Here is a 13,189-nt window from a genome sequence, read left to right as displayed (position 1 = left end):
ATTTTTTGGTTCAATCCCTTCCCTCTTTCCCTGTAATCCCATCTGACTGATAAAATCCAGATGGTGGCATGAGAACTTGACAGAAGTGTCTGTGGGATTGTGGAAATGGAGAGGTCTTTGGGATGTGCTGGAACAGAGGCACAATCAACTTTTTTAAAATCCCCTTCCTGGCTATAAGAGTAGGTGAGCCACAGGCATGAGCCAGCCTAAAACTTCATGTGAATATTGTCTTTTAATGGTCTGTCTTGCCTGAAGTGTTGGAGGAGGAAAATACCTGTCACAGGGACACTCACAGACATGTTTTTTCTGCAGGTTGAAGAGGTTATTTTCTCTGCTATCACTTAGGCTGTGCGTCAGAGAGCCCACACCCTCTACAGCAATTTCTCTTCCATAATGTTTAGCCATTCCTTTCGGCCCCCATTCCCTCTCTGAAAGCTGTTCCACAATCATCCCTGTCTTCCAGACTTTTGCTGCCAGTCCTTTCTCCGACCCCATCCAGCTGGACAACCCCGATCCGCAGCCAATCATCGATGGAGAGGAAGGGCTCATCTGGGTCATCGGGCCCGTCCTGGCCGTGGTGTTCATCATCTGTATCGTCATTGCCATTCTGCTCTACAAAAAGTAAGAGATGCTTCTTGCCCAGAGCTGTGACCATACTCAATGTCTCCAGGAATAACACCTAAAGGGATTTTTCTCCTCGGTCCTGAAGTTGTCAGTTGGGGGTCAAATCCTCCCACCAGCACCAGAGAGGAGTCCTGAGGCAGAAATGCTGAAATTGAAGGTTCTGGCTGAAACAGGAAAGATGAGTAGTGGGTTGCCAGGACCTGCTGTTTCAGCGTCTACCCCACAGCACTCTCAGTAAAGCTGAGCTTGCCTGAGTGTTGTGGCATATGTGCAATGAGTTTATCGGGTCACTTGCCTGTCTCCCCCAAAAGACAGGGTCAGAGCTGCAGCCCTGGGCTCCCCTTTGGGTGCTGTGTGTGCAGCGGGGGTGATGCAGAGAAGCACCTTTGTGCTGGGGATTGGCAGAGACCTCCTGTGTTGTCAGGCTGCTTTTCAGCTGGAACTGAGAGATGAGCAGCAGCTGGGGGTGTAGTGTGACTCTGCAGGAGAGAAGAGTGAGCAGCCCCTGGAAACGTCTCCTTTTTCCTTGGATTTCTGAGCAGCTCGTGGTGCGTGCTTGGGGACAGGGCACACACAGGTCACGCTGTGCAGCAAAAGAGGACAGGAAAGGAAGCAGATACTGAGTAAATGGATCAAGAAAAGGGGCAGGATGGCAGCTCTGGCCAGTGCAAGGGTGTCCTTAGCTGGGACACTTACCCAGTATGGAATTCAGTTAACCCCACGTCATCTTTCATCTGCACAGGTGTGTTTGCTTATGCACCCCAGCATGTGTGAAGTTGCTGGACACACACAAGTGCTCGGGGGACCAGGGACTCAGGTGTTCCTTGTTGGTGCTCATTAGCACTGATCTAACTGGGCAATCATTACTAGTCCTACCTTCCAACTGCATTACCAGGGTTAGAGCTGAGCAAATGTTTCTCCCTTCTCCTGCGATTCCTTTCTAATCTGAACATTTGTCTTGTCTTCTCTCCACTTACTGCTTTCCTGGACAGCAAGCCAGACAGGTAAGAGCTCCAGATTTGCCATTTACTAAGGTTCTTTCTGTAATGGGCTGGCTGTGTGTTCGACAGTATTTATCATCTCTGGTGATGGGGCTGTCTGTACGGTTTCTACTGTTAGATCTGTCCTAAAGGACACCCTGTGTTAGACTAGCGCAGGGCCACATTTGAACTGGGACAGAAAAAGCAAAGAAATCCCAGCTTCCTCCTGCTTGTCCGTTCCTAAATATAATGGCCCTTTCTCGAGCTGAGCAGCAGTGACAGTAAGCGGCTCATAAAACGTTGAGTTAATGGAGCAGAGAAACACCCATTTGTGTTGCAGTCAGAGGTGAAAGCGGGTTTTCTCCATGTCTGACTGCTCCATGCAGGCTGTCCCTGAGCCGCTGGCACGCTGGAAACAGAATCTCACCAGCTGAGCTGTCCTCGCCCCATTGCAAAAGCCATTCCTGCCCCATCAGCCAGGGACTTCTAACAGAGTTCGCTTCTAACTGCAGAGTGAGACTTATTTTGAACCATTTACAAGGCCGGGAGAGCTTTCACTGAAAGTAACTGATGGGTTGAGCCAATGAACTATTAACGGCAGTTTCAGAACTGCGGCAAAAATAAACTGCTCCCAAACTGCAGAGTGGTGTAATTCCAAAACGCTGCCCCATGCAGTGCTGGCAGGGCTCACGCTACTTCTTCTGGCTATTAATGACATTAAGAGGCAGCTAACAATGTGCTGAATAACCTCCTCTCTGCCTAAGCAATTACCGTTATTGCTGCAGGCGTATTTCAGGAGGCATCTGCACAACCCAAGCAGGAGAGGTGAGGAGCACTACAGCCATCTTGCTGAAAGGGCCAGGACAATATTTGCAAGCCTTGGGGTGTGGGTACCCGTTCTCTGCCCACTGGAGAAGTTCTGCTTCCAGCAGCTTGTCACTATTCCCTTGCCAGAGGTTATCACCTCCTCAGATCAGCACTGGGCTTTGCTTCCAAATTCTTTTCAAGGAGAATGAGCCAGGTCAGCAAAGACTTTTAAAGTGCCTCAGCTAACCTAGCCCATTTTGAGGGAAATATATTATGAAGCACTCACATGTGCAGCTCAGCTGGCACGTTGGAGCAGGCTTCAGCTTCTGGCAAGGAGGTGAGAGAGATCACAGCAGGCACAGCTGTGATCAGAGAAGATGTGTCTGTGCTGGTTTTGAAACCAGATTTTTAGGGTTCTGTAGATCAGCGAAGATTGAAAACCACTGCTCTGACTTCTCTGTCTGCAGCAAGGCACTGAGAACTCCCTACAAGCCAACAGAGAAATAGCAGTACTTCATGTCCAAGGTCACGACCAGGAGATTCTGTACTTTTCCAAATGATTATGTTGGCTCTAGTTCTTTCAGGCTGCAAGTGGCTTGGCCAGAATTGGAACACTTCTACTTGCAGACCTCTGCAGAGTTCAGGGGAGGCTGTTCAGGGAGGCTGAGGTGTGAGTTCACAGTACCTCAGCTGCTCCTCGTTGCTTATCTGTACGCCTGCTGTGTGAAGGGGAAACTTCCAGACTTGGCTGAAAGCTGCTGGGCACTTGTAAAATCCCATCAAATACTGCACCAACAAAACATTCCAAACCTCATCCCTTTTCTGATGCGTTTTATGTAATTTACATCCTTGTTCAGGACGTGGCTGTACCTGGCCCTGATTTATGTGGGAGCTGTACTTGGGCCTCAGTGTGGCCTGAGTAGCTGAGAAGACTAATCGGTCTGTAAGCTAAGAGGCTTTGTTTTTGTTTTATTTTTTTTAAAGCAAACGGAAAGATTCAGAGCCACGGACAAAATGCCTCCTGAACAACGCTGAGATCACCCCGCACCACCCGAAGGACCCTGTGGAAATGAGGCGCATCAACTTCCAGACTCCAGGTAACCAGCTGCAAACCAGCCTCCCTCCCTGGGAAGGCAGGAGCAGAGCAACTGCCCTTTCCTCAGCCCCTTCCTGCCAGGCTGCTGCCGAGCTGCTGCCTTTGAGACCCAGAACTAACCTGGGATGCAGCCGAGGAACCTCCAGCCTTGTCTGTGCCAAGCACGACTGCTGCAAGAAACCTTTGCTGGGAAACCGCAAGGGCCTTGCAGACTCCACCCAGCAATTGTGGGGCAGGAAGAAGGGCTTTTCTGCAAATCCAGCTAAATTGCTGCATTCTGGGCTAAGTACACAGCTGCGAGTGCCGTGGCCGTGCCGTGCTTGCCTGACCATCACGGCGCTGTGCCTCGTGCTGGGAGAGCCCTGGGGTGTGAAGGTGAAGCATGGCAGGCTGCCCAGCACACACCGCTTCACCCACACCTGTAACGGGTGCTTTCTGCACACACCCCAAAACACTCCCCTCAGGCTCCAGGCCTGCCCTGCGGGTTGTGAGGACAGAGAAAGGCAGCTGGGTGCTTCATGCCGACGAGGCAGCATCTCCTTGGGTAGCGTAGCTGCCGAGCTAGCGTGGCACTGCACCTAACTCCTGGCCAGAGAGGCCCGCTGCACCCTCCCTTCTGCACACGGGTGTCCCCACGTACCTGCATGCCCAAGCTGCCTGCATGGCACCTCTGCAAGCCACCAGTGACACGGCCCAGCCCGGGCACATCCTCGGACACACAGGTGGTGATGCTGAGCGGTGCCTGCGCACTGGTACGCACCTCTGCTTCCCAATTCCTGGTGCTGGAGGATTTGGAAGGGAATTTGTTGTGCTTTTGGGGGCTGGCTGTTGTTTTCGGTTTGTTTGTTGTTTTTTTTTATTTTTGCTGTTTTGTGCTTGTTAGTAATGTTTCTGCAGCTCCTGTTTCCCCTTCCCATCCCAGTCCTGTCCTTAGCGTTGTCTGACTTTTCTTAGGGTGAGACTGGCAAGTTGGTAGGTGCCCGGAGCGCAGGGATCTTTGGGGCAGCACTGAACTGAGTGTTTCATATCAGAAAGCTAGGAACAACCCATTGGTATGAGTCCAGGCTTAGGAAGATTAAGTCTCAGCTAAGGGATGGAAGCGGATTTAATCCAGCATGCAGGGACTGAATGCAGAGCAGCTGAACTGCAGCTGGGTCCCAAAATCAGCTCTTAACCGGAGGTGCTCTTGCAGGAGAGTCCGAAGGTGTTTGAGATCTGCAGCAGGAGGGCAGGCTTCTGTCTCCCTGAGCATGCAAGGGACTGAGCAGGGCACTGCCTGGAAAGCTCGAGAGGATCCTGCTGTCCCAGCTGTTCTGCCCTTTGTGTGAGCAACTTCTTTTGAGGGTCCCCATTGCAGCTCAGCAGCAGTTCGCAGGTGGCTGGGTTCCCTGATACGTCCTGGGTACAAAGAAGAATTCCTCGTGGGAGTGTTCAGGTTGGCCGCTGGGTCTGAGACCCAGGAGAAGGAGCTGCACTCTGCCATGCGAACCCGATGCTGGGATAAAAGCAGAGATACAGGATTGTGGCCATCTGGGTTAGCCTGGATGCTAAGAAGCAGCTGGGAGTGCTGCTTTGGGTGTTCCCTGAGTGCTTCTCCCCGTCCTCACAGGATTGCAGAGCCAGCTCAGGACGAGGCACTCCCTGGCCTCAGTTAATGAGATCTGGAGGTGACTGAGCCTGTCTCGTGTTGCCTGTGCTGTTCTGGTCATGCTTTACCTCTGAATTCTTGACCTAAGAGGCTCGCAGAAGGTAGCTAAGACCTGCAAGCCTGCCGTTCAGACTCCGCTAGGCAAAGGTCTGCAGATCTCAAAAGACTGCCAGTTTTTGTCCCATGTAGCTTTAAAAAGACGCTGCCAACTTTTCTTTGTAACATTATTGAGCCAAAGCTGGCTGGTTCACCATGCTCCCGGGTTTGTAAAGCAGGATGAGGTTTGAAGGGATTTGGGAGAGCTGGTCGCCCGCCTCCCGCACAGCTTCGATAGCAGCTGGGTGGAAATGGAAATAGGAAACGGATGGGAATGCAGAACTGGAGGTGTGTCGGTTATTATGGGGAGGTTGTGGTGCAGTCTGCAGGTGGGAGAAATGCAGAATGTTTGACTTGAGTCTGCAGTGCCTTAGGAATGGCCCCTGGGCTCTTCTCCAGGCAGGTGTCCCGGGGGCAGCACGCAGAGGGTCTCTGTCCCGTCCCCAGCAGCAAAACAAAAGGGGGGGGACACAGGAACAGGAGAGTGCATGAGCATCTCGAGGGAACAGCACATCTTAGTGATCCTGTCCTTGCCTAATCAGCACAAAGAATAACTTTCTTTTCCTCTTTAGATTTATGTTGATTTTTTTTGTTTTGTTTTTCGTTTTTTTATTAGCATGAAATTTTTTAAAAAGTGTATATTTTATTTATTTTTTTTTTTACTGTTTTCTGCAGATTCTGGTCTGAGCAGCCCTCTCAGTGACCCTGAGTTTGACTTTGAAAGTTAGTTCCTGTGTGTTTTTGTTCCTGTTGGTTTCATTTTTTCCCCCATAATTATTTTTCCCTCTTCTGTCGCTTTCCTTTCCAATTCCGTTTTGTTCCTGTTTTGTTTTTTTGCTTTCTTTTTTTTTTTTTTTTTTTTTTTTTTTTTTTTTTTTTGCTGAACTCTCTGTATCCCCGCAGTGTTTGCCCATCTCATCCCTTTTCTGTGCCATCTGTTTGTCTGAACTGTGCTTCCAGTTTTACAGTACCAAACAGGCCTCTTGCAAGACGGGGATAGGAGCAGGAGCACAAGAGCAGAGCCCCTGGTAGCGGTGTGAGACTCCCTCCTCCTGTGGCTCTTTTGCTTTGTCAGGAGAAAAACGGGGGTTTCAAGGCTTCTTTTTTCTCCCCATTGTCGACGATGTTTCATTTCAGAAGCTTGCCTAAATGTCCCTCGTCCTTATCCACGGGCAGAAAACAATCTTTTGTGCAGCAGTGTGTGAGCGTTGTGTGCGTGCGTGCCCGTGGTGTTGTGTTCGTCGCTCTGTAACGCGGGGAAGGAGGAAACCGTGGCTGCAGCTGACGACCTCGTCTCTCTCTGGAGAGAGCCACGCAGGCACCTTTCCATGTCTGCCGAGGACAAGAGCCATTTCCCATCTGTGGCAGGTGTCTGTTCCTTGGCACCGACTTGTTCCAGGCACACAAAGACCAGAGGCCTCTCCACGGTCCTCCACACCCGTGGGTTTTGCACGGAGTGCCATCCAGCCGCGGTTATTTTGCAAGGATAAATGGGCTCCGGCCCGTGGAACAGCTGTTAGGGTGACGTTTCTGGTGAGTTGGCTGGTGCACAGAGAATCAAGTCTTTTGTGAGAAGATTAGAGAGATTCAAGTGATTGAAATGGTAGATGAGACCGGCTCTGAAAGACTTCATCCCCATTAGAAGCCAAGATCCCAGCTTTGCTGGGTGGTGCTGGTTTGATTTTTTTTTTTTTTTTTTTTTTTTTTTTTTTTTTTTTTTATGCTGGGCAGGGAAATGGATACGAGATTTCAGCTGACAAATGTGAAGAACCACGGGTGCTGCTTGTGTTCAGAGACGCGAGGGCTGGGGCAGTTTTCTGAATACTTGAATCCCAGCACTGGTCTCTTTGGTGCTGAATGCTCCTGCCAGCACTGTCCAAGTCCACCTGCCACCTCCGTCACCCCCTTTATGGTAACACAGAGGGGTCTGTGTGTTTTTTAAGCCAGGCTGATCCTTCCGCCCATGGCAGCGCTCCCTCTGCCACCCTGGCTGCTGCGGGAGGTGGCGGGGTGGCAGCCCCACAGGTAGCCAGGAGCTGAGCAGAGGAACCAGTGAGCCATTTCCCTTCGTGGCTAAAAAGAGTTAGGGAATCAAAGCAGACAAAAGAGAAGCTGCTGCAGCTGGCAAAGCAGAGCCGGACATAGCAGCCTCGTGGACCTAATGGGAACCCCGATATGCTTGGCATTTTGACCAGGAAAGTGTTTATCACTGCAGAAGTTTCCGTTTTTTTTTTTATTATTATTACTATTACAAAGAATCCTAGAAATCAATCCGACAAGGGGATTTTTGTCCTTAGCAGCAGCAAAACAAGGCAAGTTCCCATCAGCCAAGTTCTCAGCCAGCGTCTGCTCGCAGCAGGTGGGAGGCGGGGGCAGGATGTTCCCCAGCATGGAGGCAGAGATGGTTTTCAGAAGCTGGTCCCACTGATGATTTTTCATCAAGTTTTTATGAAGGCAAGTTGTGAAATGCCTTCCAAGGGGACGTGACTTCTCTTTCCAGACTGGCACAGCAGGCCTTGCCCGTACAGCCTGCATGCTCGAAGGGAAGGACACGCACTGCTCTGCGACTTCAGAGCCAAAGAGCATCTCACCTGATGTTTTTTTTTCCTTGCTTGCTTATTTTTATGGGGTTTCATGGTTGATGTTAGTTTTTTTTTTTTTTTTTTTCTTATAACATTCATGTCCACTGTTTGGGATTTTATCTACACCGTTGTGTTTCTAATCACATACCAGCAAAATAATGGAGGTTTTTGCAGCAGTCAGGTGTGGCAGCTGGGAAGGAGTCAGTGAGGGGGCGACCCGCAGAGAGATGGAGACTTCTTGAGGTGCCAGAAGTTGTTCTGAGTAGGGCTGGGCTCTGCTGTAGTGGTACAGCTCAAGGTACGTTTGCTGCCCTTACGTTCAGAAGCAGAAGGATGGGAACTGGGCAAACTGTTCCTAATATTAAGGTGCTTTGACCTCTGGTATCCCAGTACTGTCCTCCCTTCCCAGTGAGGGCAGAGAGATGACCAGTTCCTCCACAAGCCCCCAGCCTGCACCCAGTGCCGGGTGCAGGGTGGATGGCTGCCACCTTCCAGTGGGAACCCAAGGAGAAATCCTTCTCTAGGTGGAACAGGCTGCAGGACAGCAAGAGTGGGAACTTCTCCTTCGTGAGCTGGGAGAGTTTCTGCCCTGATCACCAGCAGAACAGAGCGCAGCCAACACAGCCTCCAGAACACCTTAGGGTTCTTTTTGTGGGCTTTTTTTGGTCTATTTCCCCCCCAGCCCTTCTATTTTCAGCCACGCTTCCTTGTGCTGAAAATAGACACCTAGTTAGCTTAGAACAAAACGTTGGAGTGGTGCCTCAGGTCCCCGCTCTGGCAGACTCATCCCGTCCCCAGGCCTGGGGGAGGCAGCGTCTCTCGAGGACTCACTGTAAAACTGAGGACGTCACGCTTGCTTTGCCATCTCTGTGCTGATATTTCAGAGTATCTGACCATGCTGCTGCCACCGCCGCTGCTTTGTCACACACCAACACCCACGGGGCTCGAAATTCTCCCTGGCTTCCATCTCTTCTCCACCCCAAATCCTTCTCATTGGGGGCACTGCCCAGGGCTTTTCGGCATGCTGCTCTCCTTGCCTGGCCGCTGCCATCCGTAGCGGCATCGGCTGGCAGACAGCATGGGAAGCCTCTGGAAAAACATGATCCAATGCAGATGAGCAAAGCATGGAGAGCTTTTCCACCTTGATTGGTAGCGTAGCTATTGCAGAGGGTAGGACGGGAAGGATCCCTGCTCTTTGCAGAGCTCCAGCCGCTCTTCTTGGAGCGGGTTGTGCAAATCGTACTGCAGGCACACGGACAGCTCTGCCTTTAGGCACACTGACAGCTCTGCCATAGGTGCTCAGTCCCATTTGTGGCTGAGATGTGCCCTGAGGCTGGTGTAGCGTGGCCCTCGCTGCCAGGATCTTCTCAGAAACGACCGAGTCTGCTCTTTGGCAGCTCAGCCTCAGTAAGAGCACAGCTAGTGTTGGTTAAAACTGCAGGGGAACTGGGGCCATGAGGCATCGGGCTCCCCAGCAAATTGTTTCCCATTCCACAGACTGAGAAAGGGGCAGGAGGATCTTTGTCCCCCTGTCACAAAGGTAATGAACAAATCCCCAGCAGAGGTGGCCGGCCAGGTCGGTACATCCTACCTGCAGCTGGAAAAGGGAGGGTGAGGACAGAGCAGCACCGGTGGGCTGCGGGCTGTGCTCTACAGCATCCTCTGCAGCCCAGGAGCAGCAAGAGGAGCCAGTACCTGACTTTCCCCTACCTGGCTGTGCTCTTGCAGCCCTGAATGCTAACCCCACTGTGCCCATGAGCTCACCGAGAAGCTTACAGAGCCAGCATTGTGCAAAGGACAATTCCTGAAAAGCCTCCCCTGCTTCCTCCCATCTGCATTCCCTCCCCCTGCCCCACATCGCCATGGGTGGCTGGATCCCTGCCCCTTCCCTTCTTTTGTGTTGGAGTTTGTTTATGATCATTGCGGGTGCTGTAACATTTGCTGCGTAGGTTCCTCTGGCAGCGTTTGCTCATTTTAAGTCCACTATTGGAATTGCTAACATGCATCTGCTCTTTGGATTTTCCTTTTTGTTTTGCTCTGATTTACACATTGAAAATGGGGCCATCACGGAAACACTCATGTTACTGTTTTTTTTATTTCCTTGATTTTTAATTTTTTTTACTTCCAAGGACACAATTTCGAGCCCTGAATTCTTCTCTTCTAACCTCCCTACTTTCATTGCAGATCTTACATTGTAATTTATTTTCTTTTCTTGTTTCTTCTTTCTTATAAAATGTGCAACCGTTGTGAATTTTAGGTATTATTAAATGAGATTCTTTTCCTGCTGTCTTGTCTTTTAGGTATGCTCAGCCACCCACCAATCCCTGTTTCCGAGCTGGCTGAACACACAGAGCATCTCAAAGCTAATGATAACCTGAAATTATCCCAAGAGTATGAGGTATGAGCAAGAGTGAGTGCTGTGCATGGGTTTGCAGAGCCAGGAAATTAGGAAATTCAGACAGGCCCTCATCCAGATAAACAGAGTTTCATTTTAAGGGTATGGTCAGTTGAAATAGAAAAGTCATTTGCAAATTTAAAATCAAATACTTGCTCAGTGTTTTCCTAGGTTCAGTTCCAGATAGCAAAAGAGGAAGACACTTGAGCCGTGAGACTTTCCTGGCCATAGAGGGGGCGTCTTGGGCAGGGTTCTGAGTTCCCTTTAAAGGAGGGAATGTGTTTCTGGAAGGTGACGTTTTAGACAGCTGGGATGGGGACTTCTCCTTGAGAATGGCTGTGTCACTGCTGAACGTGCAGAGGATCAAGCTAGGGAATGAGATCCGTGGTTCTAGATAGCTTCAGTTAGGAGGGATGACCGGTAAGTCACGTCCCCAGCTGACACAATCAGCAGTCACTGAACCAAAACTGAGGAAACGGGGTGATTTTTGCCTTCCTTGTCTTGTCTGGGATTTCTGTGCTCTCGTTTCTCCTTCCTGCTAATGTTTGGGTATTGAAATGAGCTCTGCAGATGAGCAGCCAGGCAGAGCTGTGGCTGCTGGATGTGCGTTTCCAGTGGTTCTCCAGTCGGTCAAACTGCCACCTTGCAGGTGCTCTGACAGGTGGGGCCAATCCCAAGGCAAACTGAGGGGGGAAAGAAGAGAATCGGGGCCCCACATCACCACTGCTGCTACTTGACATGGCTTCCTTGTCTCCAGAGTGGAAGGGCTGTGCTCACGTGCAAACCTGCTCCTGGCCACGGCTGTGTCAGCACTGCTGAAATCTTAAATCCCAGTGCAACTGCCCGGTGCTGCTGGGGTGGTCTCTGCAAGTTGCTTTCACTGCAGACTGAACATAACAACTGAATTTTTCGGCGGTGGTGCTCAAAGACAAAACGCCCTGATATTTTTAGACTAATAACTAGTCTAGACTGCCTAGTTCTGCATACAGGCAGAGAGCGAGGGGCTATTTTCTGAACAAAAGGCTGGTTCTGGGATGCTTTCTCCCCAGTCTGGCTTGCAAACACCAACATGTGCGAGGCAGCTCTGCAGTCCCAGCTCCCCACAAAGGGGGGCTGCATGGTGGAGAAGGCGTGTTTGCTCTGCTGGGGTCTTTCACCCCACATTGGGGCGCAAGGGGAGCAGCAGCCTGGTAATATGCTCCATCCTGATTTCAAAGCCTGATTTGCATAATGCAATATCCCAAGTGCCCTGGCTTCGTTCCAGCACAACCTCCTCTAGTGGGAGAGCCAGAGCTAAACAAACATCGCTAATGAAATGAATGTGAGGCGAGATTAGAGGGATAGAGAGCAAACAGACACATTACAACAGTATAAATACCCATTAGTTAGAAATGCTCGGCAGCAGGAGTGCAAGGGAGGACGCTGGTGTCGGGCGCTTTTGTACCCGCGTTGCCCCCACCACCGGAGCTGAGCTCTGCTGGGGAGCTCTGGGGTCGGCACAGCAAGGGGGTGCAGAGGCAGCAGGCACCTGGCGAGGGCCAAACTCTGCAGGCTCAAAGGGACGGGCCCAGGTGGGTGCAGGGGGGGCCCTGTCCCCACCGGGCAGGCAGGGAGAGGGAGAGCGAACAGCGGGAAGCAGAACTCGACGTGCTCCTGCCAAGCCTCCAATTGAGGCAAACCCCTTGGGCTCTGCAAAATGATGAAGGAATTAAGCCCTTGTTTTATTTAATTCTCCGGCTGAGGATTTAGAGGTAAACGTAATTAACCTAATTTCCATATCTGGGGCAGCTGGACCTTAAAAAAAAAAAAAATCACCAAACCTGGCATAAATCACCAGGACAGGCAGAGAAGGTTTTTCTCTCCAGCACGTTTCATTGTTTACTCTTATCCCTTCTAGGAAACAGCCGTGTGGATTCAGGCCCTCAGGGCCAGGTTCCTTACCCCCTGTCTGGCCGGGGAGATGCACATCTCCCTCCCTGCTGCCCGCGGGTGCCTGCCCCTGCCACGCTCCCGTGGTGTTTTCAGCCCCCTTTGCACCTGGGAGCCCCTGGGCACTGAGCCCTTGCTGTCCCGAGCAGCGCTGTCTCCTCTTTTCATGGAGCAGCCTGCACCTCTCCTGCTGCCTTTTTCCCTGGCAGTTCCCATCCTGCTCGTGTCTGTGGTTATAAACCTCATCCTCGCTTCAATATCTCCCTTCCCAGGTACTCGCTGGTGTATTTATGCCCTCTTAATTGTTGTTGAGTTTAACCATGCACAGATTTAGCCTCTTCATCATTTCACAAATAGCTCCTGATGTGATTGTCCCCGTTGTTCTCTCCCGACTGCCTGCCGTTTGTCAGTGTCAGTAGCTCAGGGCTGCAACTACTCCGGTACAGCCACGGCACGAGTATGATTCGAGGCCTCTGTATTGCAGCCTGAAACTGCACTGATGCTTTTGCCACCACTGCATCATGCCAGAGAGGGAATTGCCTCGGGTACTGCTCTGAGTGCTTGGGGCCAAGGGAAATGGGACCTGAGCACGCTATGCCACTGGGCTGAGGCTTTTCCACAGCAAAGATCTGCTCTTGAGGGAAGAAAACGGTGAATGCTGCATCCTCAGCTAGACCTTCAGAGCTGTGACCTGTCCCACGTGGAGCAAGGTACTCGGAGCTTCATTTGCTGCTTTTTTCCCCCCCCCTCTGACTCTTCTGTTTTCTCTCCCGATTCCTCCAGTCCATTGACCCTGGTCAGCAGTTCACCTGGGAGCACTCCAACCTGGAAGTGAACAAGCCCAAAAACCGTTACGCAAACGTGATCGCCTACGACCACTCGCGCGTCATCCTGCTGCCCATCGAAGGTACCGTAGCAGCGTCTGCTCCTCCCTGGTAGCTAGGCTGAAGTTCCTGCCCAGGAACATCTTATACGTGCTCTCTTCCCTTCCCTGTTCCCTTCTATTTATATTCTTCCCTTAGCATCTCCCTG

General features: G+C 51.1%; 1 protein-coding gene across 7 annotated transcripts in view; it reads left to right on the top strand.

Annotated features, from left to right (window-relative positions):
• Positions 1-13,189, top strand: part of PTPRS (protein tyrosine phosphatase receptor type S) — a 150,996-nt gene that overhangs the window by 125,292 nt on the left and 12,515 nt on the right. For 4 of the 7 annotated variants that reach the window (XM_084498421.1, XM_084498419.1, XM_084498424.1 and 1 more), the window contains 5 exons: positions 464-621; positions 3,396-3,508; positions 5,927-5,974; positions 10,134-10,231; positions 12,941-13,064. In XM_084498421.1, the coding sequence (XP_084354547.1) occupies positions 464-621; positions 3,396-3,508; positions 5,927-5,974; positions 10,134-10,231; positions 12,941-13,064 (541 nt within the window). The remainder of the gene's footprint in view (positions 1-463; positions 622-3,395; positions 3,509-5,926; positions 5,975-10,133; positions 10,232-12,940; positions 13,065-13,189) is intronic. The other 3 variants (XM_084498423.1, XM_084498422.1, XM_084498425.1) reach the window with 1 other exon arrangement.

The sequence above is a fragment of the Aythya ferina genome (genome assembly GCF_964211825.1).
Source record: "Aythya ferina genome assembly, chromosome: 26".
Classification (NCBI taxonomy): domain Eukaryota; kingdom Metazoa; phylum Chordata; class Aves; order Anseriformes; family Anatidae; genus Aythya; species Aythya ferina.
Note: the sequence above shows the minus strand (reverse complement) of the source record. Positions and strands in the feature narration are given on the sequence as shown.